The sequence below is a fragment of the Giraffa tippelskirchi genome, chromosome 5 (genome assembly GCF_054371585.1).
Source record: "Giraffa tippelskirchi isolate mGirTip1 chromosome 5, T2T-mGirTip1v1.2.pri, whole genome shotgun sequence".
Classification (NCBI taxonomy): Eukaryota; Metazoa; Chordata; class Mammalia; order Artiodactyla; family Giraffidae; genus Giraffa; species Giraffa tippelskirchi.
In genome coordinates this window covers 22,070,894-22,093,485 of record NC_137279.1, presented here as the reverse complement: position 1 = coordinate 22,093,485, position 22,592 = coordinate 22,070,894, and the positions used below count along the sequence as shown (strand labels likewise).

Sequence of the window (22,592 nt, the reverse complement as noted above, 5' to 3'; positions counted from 1 at the left end):
GAATGATTGGGGGTTAAAGAGCTCAGTTAGGGCTAGATCACTCAAGTTTTTGTGTGCTGAGCTAATGAGTTTGGATTTTATCCTGGAGCCAGTGTCGACCCACTGAAGGTTTACAAATAGAATATGAATTAATTGGGATAGGCTGTGATCCCCAATGAACCTAGAAATCTCAAGTGACTGAACATGACAAAGGATTTGTTTCTTACTCCCATGAAGTCTGGTGTAACTCTCTGGAGCACACATTTATTTCTTCCATCTCACACCTCTGTCTTCTCAGAATGTGGTCTCCATGGTTTCTTCCAAAGGGGCAGAGAAGAAATATAGAGAGAGGCCAATAACTCTTGAGTACCTTGGGTAAAAAGTAGTGCATCACGTCTGCTTGCCTTCCCATTTGCCAGAACATGGTCTCATGGCCTCAACTGAGTTCAGGGAAACACACAGATATTAGGTGAGCATTAAACATCTCAGTCACAGAGAAAAGATGATAATATTTCTATTTAAGGAAGAAAATCATGGTGGCAAATTTGAACCACAGAAGTCAGAACCTATCCTCTCTCACCTAAAATAATGTAACAGCCACCTCACTGAATTGGGGAAGCAGAAAGAGAAGAGTGAAAAGAGGCTGCATACAAAGTTATTTCTTCAGTAGAAGGGTGTGATGGATTATGAGAGAGAGATTGAAGATGAAATAACTGAATGGGAAGGAGGGGAGGTATATGATGATACTATGAGCTTGCCTCTCACACTATTAATATCTCAGTTTCATCTGAAATAAGCTCAGCCAATAGTTTATCAACACATGGTGCTTAAACATCTACTTTGGGGAACAAAGAAAAGAGCTGGTTCCTGTCTACGTGGCTAGTGGTGGTAGTTTAGTCGCTAAGTTGTGTCCGACTCTTGCAACCTCGTGGACTGTAGCCTACCAGGCTCCTCTGTCCAAGGGATTCTCCAGGCAAGAATACTGGAGTGGGTTGTCATTTCCTTCTCCAGGGGATCTTCCCAACCCAGGAATCAAACCTGGGTCTCCTGCATTGCTGGCAGTTTCTCTAACGATTGAGCTATGTAGATAGAAGTGTGTACTATTTGTATTGGTTACTACTTTGAATGTTCAGTTAGATCAATTAGACCAGTTTCTAGAGGACAGAAGTCATGTTTTAGTCTTCTGTGTTTATATCCATCCTCTGCAATGTAGGATAATATTGAACACTCCATAAAAAGTCAAAGTTGTTGTTGTTTAGTCATTAAGTCATGTCCGACTCTTTGCGACCCCCATGGACGGTAGCCTGCTAGGCTCCACTGTTCATGGGATTTCCCAGGCAAGAATACTTTAGTGGGTTGCCATTTCCTTATCCAGAGGATCTTACTGACCAGAGATCGAACACATGTCGCCTGCATGGGATAAATAGTCAATATATATTCACATTTGTCTAAGTAATACTCATTTTATTACCTTTTTGGGGGGCTGCTCCTAGCATAGAATACTTGGTAAATTCCTTATGTGTTGAAAATGGAATATTTGAGTTCAGAAATAGAATGAGTCCTTTATTTTTTAATTAGAGAAACGAAGTTGTAAATTGAATATGCATTATCCAGATGTGAAAGATTCTGAACAAAAGGAGATGAAATCAACTCCCCACTGTCCTCTCCCTTGTGTGCTAGTTGGGAAATCTAAAATGCTTAATTTTCACCTCTATTGCTCATTCCCTAAGTGACCTTGAGGCATGGCCCTTTGTCTCATTTTCCCCATCAGTGGAATATGGATAATCATATTAATCTGCCTCACCAGGTGATGTGAGGACTAATTAAAAATGAGATTAGATTCAATTGAAGTCTTTCTAATGTGGGAAATATTAAACTTGGTGGTGCATGTCTGCAATGCTGTTAGGTCTCTGGGATTGGTCTCTGGCCTTGGAACCACTTAAGACCCTGAGGACACTAGAGCTGAGTTGGAGTGGCTACAGGTTACCCAACTTCTTGGCTTTGCTCACCTGTCCTGGTTTCATGCCCTGCATGCCTAGCCCATGGGTCAAACCCATTCAAAACTGCCTTGTTACTGCATAGCAGAAACTGACAAGTCTTTTTAACTTCTTTAGGTTCCCTCTGAGAGCTGCTTCCTGCCTGTTTGTCCTCTTCTTACCTCTTTTTCATGCTCCCTTTTTTCAGACAAAATCTCCAGGAATTCTTTAGGTTGACAAATCGGTAAAGAAAAAAAAAAAAAAGCTGAAGTAATACATTCACTAAATAAGTCTTGAATGTTAGTCTGCTGGGTCTGCTGTTTACAATATGCATTGGCTAGATGGCTTAAACAATAGACACTTATTTCTCACAGTTCTGGAGGCCAGGAAGTCCCACATCAAGGTGCTGGCTGATCCAGTTTCCTAGCGAGGGCTCTCCTGCTAGTGTGCAGATGGTCACCTTCTCACTGTGTCTTCAGCAGGCAGAGAGAGATAGAAAATTCTGGTGTCTCTTCTAGTAAGGGTAATAATTCCATTATGAGAGCCCTCTGCGCTATGTGCTAAGTCTCTTCAGTCGTATCCAACTCTGTGACCCTATGGACTGTAGCCCATCAGGTTCCTCTGCACATGGGATTCTTCAGGCCACAATATTGGAGTGGGTAGCCATTGCTTTCTCCAGGGGATCTTCCAGGCCTGGGGATTGAACCTGGATCTCCTGCATTGCTCGCAGATTCTTTACCATCTGAGCCAGCAGGGAAGCTATCCAACAGAACCTAAGAGAGATGACTTGTATCTCAGATAGCTTTGCTTAATTTGCCTGCCTTAAGGCTGTGTTGCAGTGGTAAAGAATCCACCTTCCAATGCAGGAGACACAGGAGATGCGGGTTTGATCCTTGGGTCAGGAAGATCCCCTGGAGAAAGAAATGGCAAGCCATCCAGTATTCTCACCTGGAGAATCCCTTGGACAGAGTAGCCTGGTGAGCTACAGTCCATGGGGTTGCAAAGAGTTGGACATGACGAGCAACTGAGCACAGAGCAAAAGCTGTGTTATGTATGTAGAGTCATTCTGTCCCTATAGTTGGGCAAGTTTAATGGTAAGATCCCTGGTATTACTGGTCATAGTTACAAGAGAAGAATAACCAAGCTTTCTGGTAGCCACCTCTGGTAGAACTGCTTTCCACCTTCACCGAGAGGGAAGCATGAATACCCAGAGTATGCAGGCTCGCTGCACTCAGGAAACAGAAAAATAACTCCTGGTTCTGTGGTATAATTAATAACATTATTGGATGTTTATTGAATGCCAAGTGCATTCTATGAGGAATTATTACCATTAGTATCATTCTTGTTTTCGTGATGAGGAAACTAGGGGGCTAAGGATTCAATTACATTTCCAAATCCCCACAGCTAGAGCCATGTGAGGCTGTAAATGAACCCAGGCAGCCCATCCCAGAGTCCCTGCCCTGTTCTTAAACTGGTAGGAAGATTAAGAACAAATAAACAAATAGAGAACACACAAACTAGCAACGCAGGATTTGTAGGGAACTCAGGTAAGAGATGAATATGGGGTGCTGGTCATCTGTTAGGACCTCTCCCTGGGCTTTGCAGGCTTGCCCCCAGAAGAAGAGGAGGCCTGCTTAGCAAGGATCAGAGACCAATGAAGTGAGCCTGGAGAACATGTTGTGAAACAGATGCAGCTGATCAGTGGATGAGTGAATAAGATACACAGACAAGCATCCCGTAGATAAAGGGAATGTAAACAAGACACTTGCACAGAGAATAGGTTCCATATGGATGAAAGTGAGACTGGATGGATGGACCAATTAACGGAGAACAGAACAGCAGGGCTGACGACCCAGCATGGCGTGACAGGTTGAGGATGGGAACCACAGTAATCAGCCACACGAACTGAGCTCCTTGCAGACACAGGAACTAAAAATTAGATCGGGGCTAAAAGAAATGACTATTGGCAAGAAAGTATTCCAGAATAAACTTGCCACCTCCACCCTGCCATTCCTCCACTCAGCTGGACCTGAATATTACTAGGGGTGATAAAATAGTCACGGCCAAGTTGTGGGGAAAGCCTAGCAGAAATTGGGCAGGAGAGACCCTCTAGGCCTTTGTTTAAATGGAAAAAAAAGATGTGTAGAGCTTCTCACTGTGAGGTAGAGCAGAGTTCGCTGATGGATCAGGTTCTGTTTCTACTCAATCCTTAGATTTAGTGAGGAGTCTTCCTAGCTGTTTTCTCAAAGAGCTAATTTTTTGAGAAAAGCTTATCATGATTTGAGTAAAATGTCACAGACAGAACTTCACCTCCGTTGGTCTTCTAACCAAATGTGGCCATTTGCCGAGTCCTGATAATTTTCCTTCATAAGACCCCTCCCTTCTTTTTTCCTGTTGCGTGTTATGACCAGACAATTCTGTTCTTCTCAGTTCCTATCTGCTTGAGATCAACTTCTACCTACTGTAGAGCCCTCCAGTTCTCTCCTAAACATTCCCTGCACTGTCCCCAGATCCAACGTTTGAAGGACAACTTTTACCATATTCTTCTTCTACACACACACACACACACAAACTCCCAGATTTCATTGCTCCCTACTTTTTTCAGTGATAAGGACTAGATTCCTCTAGATGGAGATTTTGACCTAGTTCCAAACTGAGGCCATTAATAATCCAGGCAGAAAACCACAGATATATCTTTTCTTTTTCCATTTGGAATCTTGGCGTATATTTGCCCTCCTGCTGGGATTTTTCTCCCCATTTCTCTGCCCAAATCCTCCATCCTCAAAGATTAAATCTAATCCCATTTACTCCATTAAGCCTTTCTGAAATGCCCCAGCCCCTTTCCTATTCTGAACTTCTATAGGTCTTATTGTTACCATTAATTCCTTTGGCAATTAATCCTCCATTGGCCTGTGATTTTTTTCCCCCTATTGTCTAAGATTCTGCCTTATTCAATGCTGATGCCTCCAAAGCTTCTTTAAGGCAGATACTTAGTCATGCCTTGTACATAGGAGACACACTAAGTATCTATCAAATAGACATTCCAGAATTCCATCAAATAGCTCCATGCCTGGCTCATTGTATGTTTTGAAGATGGTAACACTTCTCAGGAACCTCTGTGACCCTGACTTTCCATCCAGAAAGTGGCTACTTCACGCCCATAATTCTGGTAGAGACTGAACCAGGTGTGCAGTTCTGAAAAGTGAAGTGAGGGGTATCATTATTTTTTGGTGAATGATGTTGGAGGCAGAGTAAGCCTCTCAAGATGTTTATAGCACAGACCTGGGTGTCAGATGGTATAAGATACCATCTTATATAGCTCTGCATCTTTTCTAGAGACAGATTTCTTAACAGCTCTGATCCCTGGTTTCTCTCATATATAAAATGGGTTGTTGTGAAAGTTCAATAAAATCATGAGTACAAACCTTATAGCACAGTTCCTGATACACAGAAAATGTCATATATAAAATAAAAATAGTATCTTGTTTCTATATGCTGATTTCTAGTTTGTAAAAGTATTTTTACCTTTAGAGTCACTGTTTATGCCTGGAGCTTCCAGAGAAATTGAATATGTATGTGTGTGTTTGTTTGTGTGTATAAAATGTAGCGTATATTTTTTAATTTATTTATTTTTTAATTTGAGAGTAATTGCTTTACAACATTGTGTTGGTTTCCGCCATACATCAACATGAATCAGCCATAGGTACACATATGTCCCCTCCCTCTTGAAACCCCCTCCCACCTCCCACACCATCCCAACACTCTTAAGTTGTCACAGAGCAGGTTTGAGCTCCCTTGTCATATAGCAAATTCCCACTGGCTATCTGTTTTACATATGGTAATGTATATATTTCCATGCTACTCTCTCAATTCCTCCCACCCTCACCTTCCCTCACTGTGTCCATAAATCTCTGTGTCTGCATCGTCATTGCTGCCCTGAAAATATGTTCATCAGTACCATTTTTCTAGATTTCATATATATGCATCAGTGTACAATATTTTTCTTTCTGACTTACTTCACTCTGTATAATAGGTTCTAGGTTCATACACCTCATTAGAACTGAGTCAAATGTATTCCTTTTCATTGCTGAGTAATATTCTATTGTGTATATGTACCACAGCTTCTTTATCCACTCACCTGTCAGTGGACATCTAGGTTGCTCCCATGTCCTAGCTATTGTAAATAGTGCTACAGTGAACATTGGGGTACATGGTGTCTTGAATTATGGTTTTCTCAGGCTTGTAACACATATTTTAAGGTTATATATCTGTCTTATAAACACTATATATTAGTGATTATTATATACACATTTATCTTATATATGAACGGTATATGTCATTTATGCATTATATTTTTGTGTATATATGTGCATACTCAGTCACTCAGTCGTGTCCAACTCTTTGTGACCCCATGGACTGTAGCCCACCAGGCTCCTCTGTCCACGAGATTTCCCAGGCAAGAATACTGGAGTGCGTTGTCTTTTCCTACTCCAGGGGATCTTCCCAACCCAGGGATTGAACCCTTGTCTCCTGCATTGGCAGGTGGATTCTTTACCACTGAACCATCTGGAAAGCCCTGTGTATATATGTGTATACATATATATATTTATACATACATATTACATATATATGAAAGAAGGAGCCAATGAGAGAGAAAGCAAGTGCTATGGGTTATATCCCATGAAGACTTATGAAAACTCAAAGCAACGTAGGTTCAGATTTATCCCAAAGTGAAACATACTTGTGAAGAGCTGGTTTTGGTACCAGAATGACAAAAGCCTTTGTCAACTACTTAAATTTCCTACAACAGCTCTTCCCACCCTAGGAGTTTCTGCTTTCTCCTTGAAGTTTCTCTCAGTGTGCTTGATTACTGAGGAAGAGATGAGAGAGAGAAGGAGGGAGAGGGAGAGAGAGAGGTAGAGGGAGGGAGGAGGGAAGAAAAGAGAGAATGGGAGGGGGGGAGAAAAGACGCTCAGCAAACAACAGGAGGGCCAAGAAAAATATTTAATCCAAACAATGAATATTGTCATTTCCTCCCACAGTCTGCATTCCCAGTCATCTTCCACAGGCAGGCTTGGGGAGCCAAGAAATGCCGAGCTGCCTGGCATGAGAGTGCGTGTGGTGGGGGCACCTGGGGGCGAGCACGCGTGTCGGGGGCTGAGGTGGAACATTCCCGTCGTCGGCTCGGGCTGCTTCAACCTCCCATGAACTGCAGGCTGGCTGAAAAACCAGGAGACAGGGACAGGAGGAGGTGAAAGCTGGAAGTCAGAACAGGAACCCCATCGTCAGCCCCGGGCCTTCTTCCAGGTTTCACGTGTTCTGTCCCTGTCTCTGGCGGCAGGTCCTCCACCTCTGACTTCTGCCTGTTTCCTCTGACTTTCACCTCCTTGTCCTCCCGTAGCTTGAACAGAGCCTATAGGGCTCCATGTTCTGATCATGTGGGCTGGGGTACTGGCACTGCAGATGGCAGATGCCCAGGGAGGAAGCAGGGATGAAGGACCACCTACAGAGGTGCCTAGAAGCCAAGCAGAAGGTCCTACTTGCTGGGCAAGGTGCCTGCAGCAGCCTGGTGTTGTGCTCTTAGCTTTCTTCTTCTGAGTATTTCAGTTTGGTTTCATGAGAATATGTTGGTAAACCTCTCCCTGGAAGGTCATGCCAAGCTCATATTTCAAGTGATGTTTTAGAGAGTCCTCGATAGTGAGAACAGATATCTGGGGAGGGTAGAGAACCAGAGAGAGGAAAATACCTTATCTTGGAGGAAAGTCCAGAGGAGTAGAAAGCAAACACTATTCTGCCTTCTGAGCTTATAAATTCGATTCTCACGGGTCTCATCCACTGATATTCAGGAAGTACCTACTGTGGTGTGTTAGGCCTTGTGCTAACGCAGGGGCCTCATTGCTGGTGGAAGGAAACAGGAGTAAAAATGGGGACAAACCAGAAGTGTCCCTATCCCCATGGCCCTTGTAGACTTCAAACTTCTTGTGTTCAATACTTCTACCTCTGGCCTTGAACCACAGTAGGTTGGCTCCAATTAGCTGGATCCAAGGCAGGAAATTCCCCTGAACAAACAATTGTAAATTTATTCTTCTTTTAAAGAAGAAAGCCAAACGCCCTGTAGCAAGACTATCAGGAGAGTTTGTAGGCCACCTGTAAGGTCCCTCCTACAGTGAACACAAGACAGGCAAAATCATGAGAATTAATGGGTCCACCAGCCTCCTGATGGAGAGGTGGATGGGGTCTGAGGGTGTGTTGTCATCATCTCCTGCTGGAAACCTCAGCACAGCCATCAGGCCACCCAAAGGACTGCTGCTGGGTCACCTGACAGCATCCTAAGAAGCACTGCTGTGTGGTTCAATTTGGAGATGAGACAGGTAACGCTGCCATGAAATCCTAGTTTGCCAGTGAAGGACTGGGAACCACTGGCATCAAAACTGGACAAGCTGATTGTGCAGCATCAACTGCTTTGGAGGAAAAGAAAGCATGAGAGAGAGGAGTGAGACCAAAGGGGGAGGAGAGGAAAGGTTTAGCGGACTTGTGTTTAGGACATGGTGTTGGGGTTTGAGGCCGAGGGCAGGCAGTGCCCTTGTGAGTGACTATGGGGATTTGAGAAAGGAGTTAAGGATTTCAGAAAGGTGTCTGATGGCTCAACAGGTAAAGAATCCACCTGCAGTGCAGGAGACACAAGGGACACAGGTTCAGTCCCCGGGTTGGAAAGATCCCCGGGGAAGGAAATGGCAACCCACTCCAGTATTCTTGCCTGGAAAACCCCGTGGACAGAGGAGCCTGGTGGGCTCCAGTCCAAAAGGGCGCAAAGAGTCGGGCATGACCGAGCAACTAAGCATAGACACTGGGAGTGGAGTACTGGTTCTGTCACAACCTCATACAGTTTTGGTAAAAGTTAGAGGGAGGTAAAGGCCTGAGGCACAGAGCATCTTACCATCAGTGAGGCCTCCCCAGGCACATGAGGACATGGTCCCACCAACAGCAGTGGTTCAATTTGGTAAACATTTTCTCAACAGAGGGACAGATCACAAATTTGCAGGAGGATCTTACCGTTTTATTAAGCTCCCTGAGAGTGACAAGGACCCTGGAGACATATCTTCTTCTCCTCTCTCCTGTGAGAAGCAGAGCTCTGACTTGGAGCACATGATTTTCTGGCACAGGGAAGTGCAGCCTCTACCTGAACACCCTGCTGCCCCAGTTCCCCATCAGGACCTTAACATCCCCCCCGCCACCCCATGTGTGGGTGAGAAGCACCAGGGCCGTGCTGGGCCAAGAGAAGGGCCACGTGGGGAAGCAGGTGGTGTATGTTTGTAAATGAAGTGGGGAGTCTGAGCTGCTGGGTCTTTTTTTTGCAGCTAAATGGAAGGAACTGCTAGGAGGTTATTTTTGGCTGAAAAATAAGTCACAGAGTCTTCTCACCTTCCTGTTTTCCTCCAGTGCCCGTCAGGGAAGAGGTGTCTGTGATGGTTTGGGGTTTTTCAGAGGCTAAGACACCCGAGTCACCACTATGGTTTTGAGGGGAGCCCTGGTTTCCAGAAGCCAGGAAGACTTTTCCCACTCTGTTTTAATAAGTCCCAGACCCATTTCCCTTGTCATCTGACTCTCCTCCATGACTCAGATAGGTACATTTATGGTTGAGGGTAGTGGGAGCAGAGATGAGAGCGTCCACAGCTTTGATCCTAACGTGTTGGTGGCAGAATCTTGATGTCTTTTTGACCAGAGTCTCTATGGAGGGAGCTCAAACACCAACCCACACCCTGGTAAAAGCAATGGTACATTCCTGGCACCTTTATAAAACTAGGATTGATTGAGTACTTACTGTGGGCCAGGTACTGGGCTAAGCATTTCATCTCCATTCACTCATTTTTTTCTTGACAGTGACTCTGTAAATAGGTGTTATTCCTATTTACAAAGGAGAATACCGCAGCTTAAAGTGCAGGAACTCACTCAGGCTCTAGCAGTTGCTGAGGAGCAGAGCTGGGACCTGGGTGTAGGTTTATGTCACAGCATACCTCATGTTCTGAATCACCATACTGTACGGCCTTGAGCATCTTACTGGGCAGGAGCTTTGAAGCTCTGGGTACCTCACTGCAGATAAATGTGTTATAACTGAAAGAAGTAATTTGATCTTATTTTGTTTGCTTTTCTTTTCCTGTCTCATTGTATCCTGTTTCTCGCAGAAGGGATTCATTTTTGCACTACTTGGTTATGCCTGTTCTAAGACTGTATTTGGTTTTGGTGTCAGATAGAGGTAACCTGGTAATAATCCAGCTTCTCTTTCTGACCTTGTCAAGGTCCCCCTTTGTTCTCTTTTGAGGGTTTAGTGACCTCATATGGACCAGCAAAGCACAATAGACCACAGGAGTAGACCTGAGTACTAACCCTGAGGGCCACCAAATGGGACTGCTCCCCTCTGCTCATCCAGTAAAATGTGTATCTTTATTGCCTTCCTCTCAATTATGTCTTGCTTATCTATTGTTTGAAGAGTAGACTGTTGGCCTTCAAGACAGTACTCTTCATAGTTTCGATTGTTAGCTAGTAACCTAGGAGGTCTTTAATATCTTAGTGATTAGTGACTTTGCCACTCCTTGGATTAAATAATGGAGATTTCAGATCAGGTAGGTAGGCATGGGAAAATCTCTTAGTTCTGGATGAGTTAAGCTACCTGTGCAGCATTGTTGTATATATGTTGTTCCATGGGTTTCCCAGGTGGTGCTAGAGGTAAAGAATCCACATACATGCATGCACAGCATGCATACAAAATACGAACAGAGCCACTTAAAAGATCCCCATTTTGCAAAGATCCAAGACCTGGGTCCCTGTTCCTGATCAGCTGTTAAAACTCAACCACTTGATTACAGATAGTATTTGCAAGCATTCCGAGGGCAGTCACAGTTTCACTGCCTTCTTTCTGCTCTAGATTTTGGCCCCTGGAAATTTCGATTCTTCCCTTATTATCCCACCTATAGAACTAAGATGATGTTGCTAAATCTGTTCAATATTTCTAGATTGTTCATAGGGAGAGAATTTTCAGATGGTGTATCCTACTATCTCTTCCCACTCAGAAATAAGTGTATATCAATACTGCGCAACTTGTAGGAGAGGACTAATGAAAAAGAGAATCAGCTCATAAAGTATGCTAAGAAAATGTGGTTAACCACCATCATGGTTACTTATTTGTTGGGAACCTGCAGTGCATCAGGTGCTGAGCTAGTACCTGGTGCTACAGAAGTGATTAGACTCTGAGCCTTTGATGGTACATGCTGAATGTTAAGTCTTATAAAACATATATGGATAAAATATGCCATAGTACACAGGCATGGAGAGTTCTCTGGGTCTAGGACACCAGATGAGATTTTTCCAGAGGATGTTGTATCTAAGAAATTCTTCCCGCACAATCTATCTCAGGATATCTGTCAATTTGAATTTTACATTTTCCAAGAAGATTGTTGCAAACCCACAAATGTGAGATCACTGGCACCCTCCCACCCCATGGGGTGAACACAGGAGGAGTGGAATGACTCCGTTCCCTCTTTTCCTCAGATGACTGCAATGAGCAGAAAATGCCTGGCTTTATCATCCTTCTTGTTGTTGTTCAGTTGCTAAGTCATGTCCAACTCTTTGTAACCCCATGGACTGCAGCATGCCAGGCATCCCTGTCCTTCATTATCTCCTGGAGTTTGCTCAAACTCATGTCCATTGAGTTAGTGATGCTATCTAACCATTTCATCCTCTGTTGCCCCCTTTTCCTCCTGCCCTCAATCTTTTCCAGTATCAGAGTCTTTTCCAATGAGTCAGCTGTTCCCCCAGGTGGCCAAAGTATTGGAGCTTCAGCTTCAGCATCAGTCCTTCCAATAAATATTCAAGGTTGATTTCCTTTAGGATTGATTGGTTTGACCTCCTTGCAGTCCGAGGGACTCTCAAGAGTCTTTTTTAGCACCACAATTCAAAAACATCAATTCTTCAGTGCTCAGTCTTCTTTATGGTCCAACTCTCATATCCGTACATGACTAATGGAAAAGCCATATCTTTGACTATACAGACCTTCATCACCAAAGTGATGTCTCTGCTTTTTAATACACTATCTAGGTTTGTCATAGCTTTCCTTCCAAGAAGCAAGCATCTTTTAATTTTGTGGTTGCAGTTACTGTCTACAATGATTTTGGAGCCCAAGAAAATAAAATCTGTCACTGTTTCCATTTTTTCCCTATCTATTTTCCATGAAGTTATGGGCCAGATGTCATGATCTTATTTTTTTGAATATTGAGTTTTAAGCCAACTTTTTCACTCCCCTCTTTCACCCTCATCAAGAGGCTCTTTAGTTCCTCTTTCACCATTAGAGTGATATCATCTGCATATCTGAGGTTGTTGATGTTGCTTCTAGTAGTTTTGATTCCAGCTTGTGATTCATCCAGCATTTCACTTGATGTCCTCATATGCATATATACAGCCTTGATGTACTCCTTTCCCAATTTTGAACCAGCCCATTGTTTCATGTCCAATTCTAACTGTTGCTTTTTTACCTGCATACAAGTTTCTCATGAGACAGGTAAGGTGGTCTGGTATTTCCATCTCTTGAAGAGTTTTCCACAGTTTATTGTGATCCACACAGTCAAAGGCTTTAGTGTAGTCAATGAAGCAGAAGTAGATGTTTCTCTGGAATTCCCTTGCTTTTTCTATGATCCAATGGATGTTGGCAATTTGATCTCTGGTTCCTCTGCCTTTTCTAAATCCAGCTTGTACATCTGGAAATTCTTGGTTCACATACTGCTGAAACACACCTTGAAATTGCTGGGTGAGTAACCCACAAACTGGAGAATAATAATACCAAAGTTCTCACACTGTTGTGAAGGTTCTAGGCCCCACATCAGACTTCCCAACCTGAGGATCCAGCAAAAGGATTGGGAATCCCTAGGGAATCTGATTTTGAAGAACAGCAAGATTTGATTACAATTCTAGGGGCCAGAAATCAATGTTTCTGGGTGGCAGGTATCTGCTGATGAGATGAGAGCTCAGCACTGCTTCTTCCTGGCAGAATCAGCTCTAGGGAAACATAGGCCAACTGAGCCCCAAGGTCAGAAGGAGCTATAGTACCAGGTTGCTTATTGGCACAAACCTTTAACCTGCAACTGAGAAAAACATAAGTGAGGTTGTGGGAGCCCAGGAGAATTGAGAGTATAGGTATGACCCTTTCCTGGTTTCTATATTAGATCGCTGAGTCACTTCATTATTAATGTTCCTACCACTAAGCCCTTCTTATAGAGGTGCCAAAGGAATTTAAGTTACTCTGTATTCCCCCAAAATAAAAGGTTAATGAGATAATCAGATGGTGATAGCATGGTTTAGTAGAAAGAACATCAAGAATCAAGAAATTTGTGCTCTCTTCCCAGGATTGCTGTATCTAGTGTTGCAAACAAGATATTTCACCTTATTAAAGGGCCATTTCATCATTTGTAAAGTGAGAGTTTTGTACCAAATAGTCTTCAGGGATCCATCAGCCTTAGAATTTTATGTATTGGTAGTCTTTTTTAAGAAAAAGCAAGTAGTATTGTGGTCATTAAGAGTCCCTGAAAGGGCTCAAAGATCTCTCGGATTTTGCCCCTGAGATTCTGAGAGGCCTTGCAGTGAAACCCAGGCAGTATGGACACATGGGAAGATCCAAGGGCTGAAAGAACCAGGCTGGAGATCACCATTCATTGGAGAAGCAGAGAGCTTCCATCTGCTGCGTGGACTTCACTGGGTGTGGTACCACAGCTGCCTTGGAAAAAGGCTTCTTTTGGCCTGATGCAGCCTAATCAATATGGAGAAATGGGTGTGGGTCTGATTTGTCATTCACATAACAAAAAAGTTTTGATGGGAAATGATGTAGGAGAAAGAAAATAGTGTTAGGCATACAAAAATATGATTAGCATCTTTTCCTATTGTAAAACACCTCTTAAGATACAAATACAAAGGCTTCTGTCCCAGCCTTTACCTTTGGGGATATAATCTTTTTTGGCTAAGATCTCAATCTTCCGGTTAGCAGAGCAGAAGGTCTGAAGTCCACAACTAACCTTTCTAAAACTTCAGTGAGGCCATGTGTTCCATTGTATGCTGTAGAGGAAAAGTGTTCTTAATCTAATTCACAGAATAGGAGTATTATCAGCCAATCAGTCAAAGTTTAAGTTTATGGCACTCTTCCTGACACTGGACTCTGTGAGAAGCCATCTGGGACCACCTACCTCTCTATTTTCACCTTCTCCTTCCACTTGCACAGTTTTCTCAGGTCCCTCTGCATCATCCAGTGCTAAGCTCTTTTTCACAAGGGTTAGATGGGGTAACGCCAACCCCTGAAAGCTCATGCAATCCTTCCCCTGCTCTCATCCACCCCAAATCTGAATTAGGTACTTCTCTTCTGTCTGTATCTCTATGCTAGCTCAGCAGCAGCAGCAGCAGCAGCTATGATTGCTAATGGGGGTCTTCTTGAGGACTGGAGCCCTGTTTTATTTCTCTCTGTATCCCCATAGCAATGCCTGGCACAAATAGGTATGGAATAAATGTTGAGTGATTGAATGAACGACTATATCCATAGGCAACAGACAGAGCTACCATTTCCATACCTAACTCCCCAGAGCAATTTAAACAGAAAATATCACCAAATAATATAACATAAAAAAGAAATTATCTTTACTCTTGCGAAGTCAAGTCATAGGGACAGGACAGACTGACAGCCTTTCTTCTTTGTATTGCATCACTTATGCATAGTCATTTATATGGCCGCTTCATCTGATTGGAACACAGCCAACTGCAGCAAAAGCTTTCCTGTAGGTATCATCAAACTCATAAGAAGAGCAACTCAGCCTCTCTCTCAGATTTAGGTATTTACTTTAGGTTGATTCTACAAAACTAGACCCATGAGGATGTCTGTGTGTGTTGTGTTGTGTGTGTGTGTGTGTGTGTGTGTGTGTGTGTGTGTGTGGTGTTATGTGTATGTTTAAGGAGGCTCATTTAGTAAAGAAGTAAATATCCCAATGCAAAGAGTTTCCTTTTGAGTAAAAGTGAAAAATATTCAAGTTAATGACTTTGTATTCTCTAATTTATCAAAAGACAGAGAAACTGGAATTTTATAAAGGTTTTTTTTTCTTCTGTGAAAATGGTTAAAATAAAAATTAAAAGTGGCTCTAAAGAAATAAGCTTTAGGTATTTGAAAAATTCACTTGTGTGGAACACTGTGATGATACAGGAAAGTGAAGTGCATGTGTGGGTAATGAAGATTTCACCCAAGGACACAATGTGCAGAGAAACCGATCCTGCACCCTCCCCTGGGGAAGCTTCCTGTGGGGAAGAGTGACGTCCCAAATCAGACAGCTTTCAGTTATTGTGATTTATGTCTCCCAGTCTACATCCAGTTTTCAGATACTTTTAAAACTTTGGATCAATTAGACATTTTTCCCTTCCTATTTTTTCCATTGTATTTTGGACTCAAGCTGTCAAGCTTCCCAAGCACATGTTGCCATAGGAGACTCTGTTTGTTTAGGGTGGAGTAGTTGTTTTTTGGCAGGTTAGGGGAGCAACAATTAATTCTAATAGGTATACAGTAAATTAAATACTTGAGTCTTTCCAACCTTTTCTTTGTATTTATGCTCCTTTTTAATAAATTCCCTTCTCTTCCCAGATGACCTTTAAGAACATAAAAGAAGCAATTTTTAGAAATCATGTTCAGGCTATAGCCATTGTTGTCTAGTGGGATCTGCAGAAGCTAGACCTAGACCATTTCTGCTCTTTTCAACACATCTTCCCTAATGCTCTTGAGATGAGAGAGGCCATCCTTGGGGAAGAGACTGGAAAGAAAGACTCCAAAGGATCTCTTATTAATCCATTCAAATGTCTAAGTTGTTCTTATGAAAAGGAAGATCTTTTTTAGATCTCCTTTAAATCCTCCATATTGAAGCCCATGCTTTTATAATGTGGGGAAAGTATTTTGGGTGCTCTTTGGATTTTTATAGACAATTACATGAAAGAGAAAGAAGGAACAGATTAAGTTTTGCCAGTGAGTCAGTCAGGGTTGGAGGAAAAGTAACAGATGCAGTGTTAGAAGAGGAAAATATATTCCAAACATATGAAAAAGAAAAAAAAATCTGAGGGAATCTCAGTGGGATGCACATGGTCCTCCCAGGAGAACCCGGGGCATCTATACGTGTTAAGGATGCGGCTAGTTGCATTTTGACTCCTCTTATTTGGCTGTAATTGTAGATTCAAGTGCTCATTGTATAGTTATTCCAAGTTCTCCAGAGCCAGAGCAATGGGCTCCAGCATTGAAGACAAATGCTCATCTCAGAATCTTTGTCTTTTATCCCAGGGAAGCCTGTGTTGAGAACAGAAATCATTTTCACTTCCCACTCTCAACTGACATTGTTGTGCAGCTGTACAACAGCTGTTGAGTTCCACCCCACAAGTAGCAGGTTCTCAGGGGTTGGCAAACTGGTATACATCTGGAATGGTGTTCCAGTGACCTCTGGACCCCATAGAATAAATCATAACATTGAAATAATAACTTGGATGAACTTGTTCTGATAGAACGCAGTTGCTGAAAATTATTTAATGGCCCCCCCTTTTTTTTTTAGTTTAGTGATCTATCTCATCAAAGCACAGTGAAATAGGGAACAGTCATTCTATTTGACCTTTAAGGAGGGTGGGGGAAGAGAAAGTGATTTGAACCTGGGAACTGAAAGGCGGCCTCAGGATTCAAGAGTCTACTGACTGTCTGTGGCCCCAAGAGTTTGATCACAAGATGTTTCCTGAGCTTCACAATTAGGCATACACTCAGGATGGGGAGCAGCAGATGTGATTGGGTAGGTGGGCTGGGTTGGCTGATGTGCCTTCCAGGATGCTGCGAGACACTGTTTCCTTCCAGGAGTGGTTCTAGAGAAAGATGCATTGGGCTGCTGAGCTATTTTGTAACCGCTGGTTGCTGTTCTTATCATACATTCCCTTTGGGGGTGAAACACTCCATTAACTCTGGTTTGGCTTGGGCCCCTTTCCCATTTTGGTTTCTGTTAACTTGTAGCAGTAACAGGAGTAGATGGAAACCGTTTGGCTTTCTCTGCTCTAACCCTGTGTCTAGCTGCTATGCATGAAGTAGCTGTACAACTGGGATGACTTGTGTTCCAGCACTGGTATACCAAACCCTAGGACCATTGCACTCTGGACAGACATCATTTGAGTCAATAAAGCAACCCAGAACTGGGTCTCTGGGTACAAATACCAGAAGAAGAGGTGGAGGTTATGGTCCTTATTCTGTGTTGTTGTTCAGTCACTCAGTTGTGTCCAACTCTTTGTGAACCCATAGACTGGAGCATGCCAGGCTTCCCTGTCCATCACCATCTCCCAGAGTTCACTCAAACTCATGTGCATTGAGTCAGTGATGCCATCCAACCATCTCATCCTCTGTCATCCCCTTCTCCTCCTGCATTCAGTCTTTCCCAGCATCAGGGTCTTTTCCAATGAGTCAGCTCTTTGCATCAAGTGGCCAAAGTATTAGAGCTTCAGCATCAGTCCTTTCAATGAATATTCAGGGTTGATTTCCTTTAGGATTGACTGGTTTGATCTCTTTGCTGTCCAAGGGACTCACAAGAGTCTTCTCCAGCACCACAGTTTGAAAGCATCAATTCTTCAGTGTTCAGCCTTCTTTATGGTCCAACTCAGCCTTCTTTGTGGTTCAACAAGCAGCAAAAAGTCAAGACATGTGGCTTTTAATCCCAAATTCTACTTGACCCTAGCTGTGTGACCTGGGGCGATTTTTATCATCTCTACTTATCTCCATTTCCTCACTGATGAAATGGGACTTTTAAAGCCAAATTTGCCTGATGCACAGCTTCTGTTGATGACCAACAGAGTTAACACATGTGAAAATATTTTTTTTTAAATTTTCTTGTATGTGAAAATATTCTGTAACCCACATGATATAAAGACCTACTATTACAAGAAGGTTAAAAAGTTGATCAAGGAATTCAGTGAACCATTCTGGGCCCTAGAATAGGCCAGGAACAGATGCTAAGTATGAAATTTGACAATTTCTTAGATCCAAGGGTCTTATCTTGAGACTTTTCAACTTCTTGAGTATGTTGGGTTAATTTTGACCCTGCCCTTTGGGTGGTCTCCCATAATAATGTATCTTGAGTTCTGCGGATTATTTTGAGGTGGGGTGAGTGTGAGAAAAGGGTGAAGCAGAGTGAAGTTGTACTTAGACGCTGACCTGCCACCTCCTTACCAGCCTTTCCAAGCAGATGGTTGGTGTGATACCATTAACAACCGGGCCTACTGCCACTACGATGGGGGAGACTGCTGCTCTTCTACACTCTCCTCCAAGAAGGTAAGTGAGGGCGCCTGGGAGTGGGAGGAGAGGGTAGTAGCCCCAGAAACAGACAGGGGCTTCAGCTAGCTCTGCTTCATGGTTCATCGTGGTTTTTCTTCAACAGTCAAGAAGACAGAATGATAATGAGCAAACATGGGAGCCTCTACGGTAACAGGATGAAGGACTGTAATTTTAGGATAAGTTGTTAGAAAACTACTTCTCTCATTGTCAGTCCTGCAACTGATTCAGAAAAGCCGTGCTTCTGCTCCTCAGAGATTCACACCTGCTTATCATTGTCCAGGAAACGTTTTTGTGAGCAGAGAATAATGGCTTCTGCTCCTTGGGGAGGCAGGATTACCCATGAGGTGGTATTTGTGCATGCTCAGTCTCTCAGTCATGTCCGATTCTTTGCAACCCCATGGACTGTAGCCTGCCAGGCTCTTCTCTCCATGGGAGTTTTCAGGCAAGGATACTGGAGTGGGTTGCCATTTCCTACTTCAGAGCAGGGCTTCCTACCTAAATGTCTCCAGTTATTATTAAATCTTCATAGCTAAATTAAAAATCCTATAAAGTGTGCAACAAGCATATTGCAGGTATTTGTTGAGCAACCATCACAAGCTCCCTGAAACACTCCCCAGACTGTATCCTGAGCAGTAGTTCTTTTCTCCTTTTATCCTGTTGCTCTGGGCTCTATAAAATTAGAAGATACGTTCAAGCTAAACATATAAAATCGAGTAGGCTGAAAACTTGGAATAATATGAATGAAAACCCAAGAACTCCAAAGATACTTGATGCTAGTTGGCTGATTTGATGAATCAGAAATACACAAGAGATAATGTTTTCTTCCTTGTATGCAATTCCACAATAAAGTCACACCTACATGATTACCTGTACACAGACCTGAATACTCCTTCTAAGAGATAATATTTACTGATGACTCACTCTGTGCTAGGGATTGCTCTCACTGCTGACATGGATTAACTTATTTAGTGCAGAAAACTCAAGGGCTCATTGTGTCACTGTTGAATTTGCTCTAAAAACCATTAAATCACAAACTATGAGAAAGAGATCAAGAGCTTGGATTGCAGGTAAGAAATCATGCCAACTAGTTCCTGTTCTCACTTGAAGAAAGTAACTGGTCATGGGTCCCTTTTCTACCCAGGAAGGCATAACCACTTGAGAAAGCAGTCAATTCTCTCCTCATCTCCATCTCACATTCTGCAGTTCTAGGGTTTACCTTTAGTGGATTTCAGTGGCTGTGGCCAGTATACATGAGAGATTGAAAAATCACTTCACCCTTGTTGACTCTTAAATTAGTTAATTCATATGTGAAAATATGCTGGGAAATTTCCTCAAACCCCACCACCCATTCTCCACCACTTGCCCAATCACCAAGACTGTCTCTTCAGTGCACTTGGACTATGAAATGATACCCTGATCTATTTTTGTTTCATTTGACCATCCATACCCAAAGAGCAGTATCTTTGTCACTTTTATATCATGTCTCCTAAATGCCCACTTCTCTCTGAAGCTAATTATGGACACTCAAAATGTATGGTTATCTGTTGGTAGCAGTGCAAACAGGAAGAGAGAAAATGTTGCTGGGCCATCTCTGGCCTGGAGGAGGGATAATCACATAGCAGGAAGGCAATCTAGCCACAAACAATGAGTAGAGAGATGCATTGTTTCACCAAGCCTAAGTATATTCTGGGTTCAAGAAGGGCAAAACCTCAAGCTTATGAAAATAGCAGAGATGACCCTATGACCCCAAGAACACCAAGGCAGTAGAAAACATAGAGCTAGGTTATAGAGTCTTGGTTTTCTAGGTAGTAGTGTCATGACCTTGAGTTAAGGCACCCTACCTCTCTTGACCTTCCCTCTAAGAAGAAAACACTAACATTCATCTTACCTGCTTTACAGGGATTTTGTGAAAACATTAGTGGTAATATTAGAAGTAGTAGTAACAGATGTTAGAGGTACCTAGAAATATGTTTTTCATATCCATCATCTTACTGAAACCATCCGAACACCCTCTGAGGTAGATGCTGTTGTCCTCCCACTTTATATGTAAAGAAAGTGAAACAAGGTTTACCTTGCCTAAGGAGACGTGGTGTGTAAGTGAAAGAACTGAGTGTTAATTTCAGTTCTGTGATACTGACATGCTATCCCACACTTTCTCTGGGACCAAGTGAGAAAAGCAAAGGCTGGTTGAAAGTGGGAATCTTGGTGCAAAAGTGGGTGATTTCAACTTCTCTTTGCTTTCCCTTAGGTCATCCCATTTGCTGCTGACTGTGATCTGGATGAATGCACCTGCCGAGACCCCAAGGCTGAAGAAAACCAGTAACTGTAGGATCAAGCCCCTCCTTCCACTGCCCTGGAGGCAGTAAGAAAGGGGGGCCTCCACAAAAGGAAAGAAAAGATGAGTGAAAAAAAAAGAGCATAAAGTGAAGGAAGAAGAACATGAAGGATCTTAGTGCAAGAGGACGTCTATAGGTGCCAACTGTTGTATCAAGTAGCCCAAGTAAGGAAGAATCATAGGCAAAAGTTTCTTCAAAGAGGCAGTTGATTTAAAATGGAAAGAGAAATATGATAGATATACAAGGACCCTCCTCCCCCATTTATATTCTATCCAATCCCATCCTCAACTCTTGCTCTGCTCCCTACTCTGCATCCTGCCAGCTATTCAACCCCACCCAACTTGTAAAACAATACCAAAACATTAGAAGAGCAGTCGCCAGGGACACTCTGTTAATACCCATTTTGAATGGATTGCCATCTTTCAGGGCTCACCTAATCTAAACTGGCTCTCTCCCTTTCTTTGTGTAGTCTCTTTTAGTAATAATGAGGTTAGTTATTAATTCTTTATAAGTATTTAAACATAATGATATAAATATATTATATATATTATATTTTTTGCTGTCTACTAAGCTAAAAATTATCCATTGTTCCACACATGCTGCTGTGAAGTTCACATCCAAAATGAATGCTGAGGGTTTGAGGACCGAGTTCTTCTACCATCTTTCTATTCATAGGGATTAGCAGGTTGAGAGAGAACTGAGGAAGCAAAATGAGAGACTGGATGGAGTTTTTGATGATCACATGTCAGCTAATCATCTTTTTATGAGCTGAGAGCTGGGCCCAGTTTGAGGAGATGAGGGCTTGGAATGATAATACTAAGGGGCATGGAAAGGTGGGTGGGGGTATCCACTGGTGAGGGGTCCAGGAAAATTAGACTATGATTCTTGAGTATCCATCCAAAAAGTACTTCTCTTCACTTCTTTGAACTCGTCATTGCAGTTGGTGAGGCCCAGGGTTTTCTGCACTTCCACGGGTGCCTGTTCCAAGGGTGGCTCTTGGCCAGTCAACAAGTCTGTATGCAGGCTCACTTTCCTGTCACCAGGATTATAGAAATCATTCATTCTTCATACTTGGTCTGTGGTCTCCCTTCTTCTAAGTCCCTAAGCCTGGCCATCATTCACAGCCACATGACCTATTGTTGACTTACTGGGGGAGAAAATGTCATGGAAATGACATGGGGGAAAGGTGAGAGTAGATGGAAGAATAGGCAGGGATGAAGGAGCTGACAGAGGCCATTCACATGGTAGACACTGGGGTCAATCGGAGCCCAGGACTGGAGGACAAAATGAGTCAAGGAGACTCAATTTTGTTTCAGGTCTCCACAGCACACCACAGGGGAGCCTCTGAACAATGCAGAATGGGAGATAAAGTCTATTCAAGTGCTTTGTGTCAAATCTGTGTCCCAGAGAGCTCCTTTTGAGTGAGTTCTGAAAATACATGGAGCAAGGGTGACACTCTGTGGGGAGAGAGAAGAATTTCAACTATTTAGAGTCCATTTTGTCATTGTGATCCTTTCTTGCTCAATAGAGGGACAGTGTGTGAAGTGACCATGTTAACTTGCCTCTGTCTACAGCCTGGGCTGACTCTTTCTGCACGTGGTCTATTGCAGCTGTTTTGTTTTGTTTTGTTTTGTTTTGGTAGTGATTTATGGAGTAGGCCTTGGAGAAAGAGAGTAAGGAGCTAGTTTCTTGTTCAACACCCCAGCTTATCATCTCAGGAAGAGAAGAACAGGCAAAAGTTCAAGGGCAGTCTTGGTCTCTCTGGATCACCTGCTCTTTGCCTCTAACCACAGTTTTCTACTCTTCCCATCAACATTGAAGCCTTGGCTGCGCAAATAGGAAAAAGGAAATATTACCTTCCCCCTCCATCCTGAGCCAGACTTCATGTAGGAAAGAACAACATTCTGGAATGGAATGAAAAAGAGAAGGGGATATACACAGATT

The 22,592-nt window shown here is 42.9% G+C and overlaps 1 protein-coding gene across 1 annotated transcript in view; it reads left to right on the top strand.

Moving 5' to 3' along the window:
• The window catches only part of PAPPA2 (pappalysin 2), a 292,528-nt gene extending 271,420 nt beyond the window's left edge, over positions 1-21,108 (top strand). The window contains exons 21-22 of the mRNA XM_081493669.1: positions 18,211-18,309; positions 20,561-21,108. Coding sequence (XP_081349795.1) covers positions 18,211-18,309; positions 20,561-20,635 — 174 coding nt within the window. The 3' untranslated portion in view covers positions 20,636-21,108. The remainder of the gene's footprint in view (positions 1-18,210; positions 18,310-20,560) is intronic.
• The last annotated feature ends 1,484 nt before the right edge of the window (positions 21,109-22,592 follow it).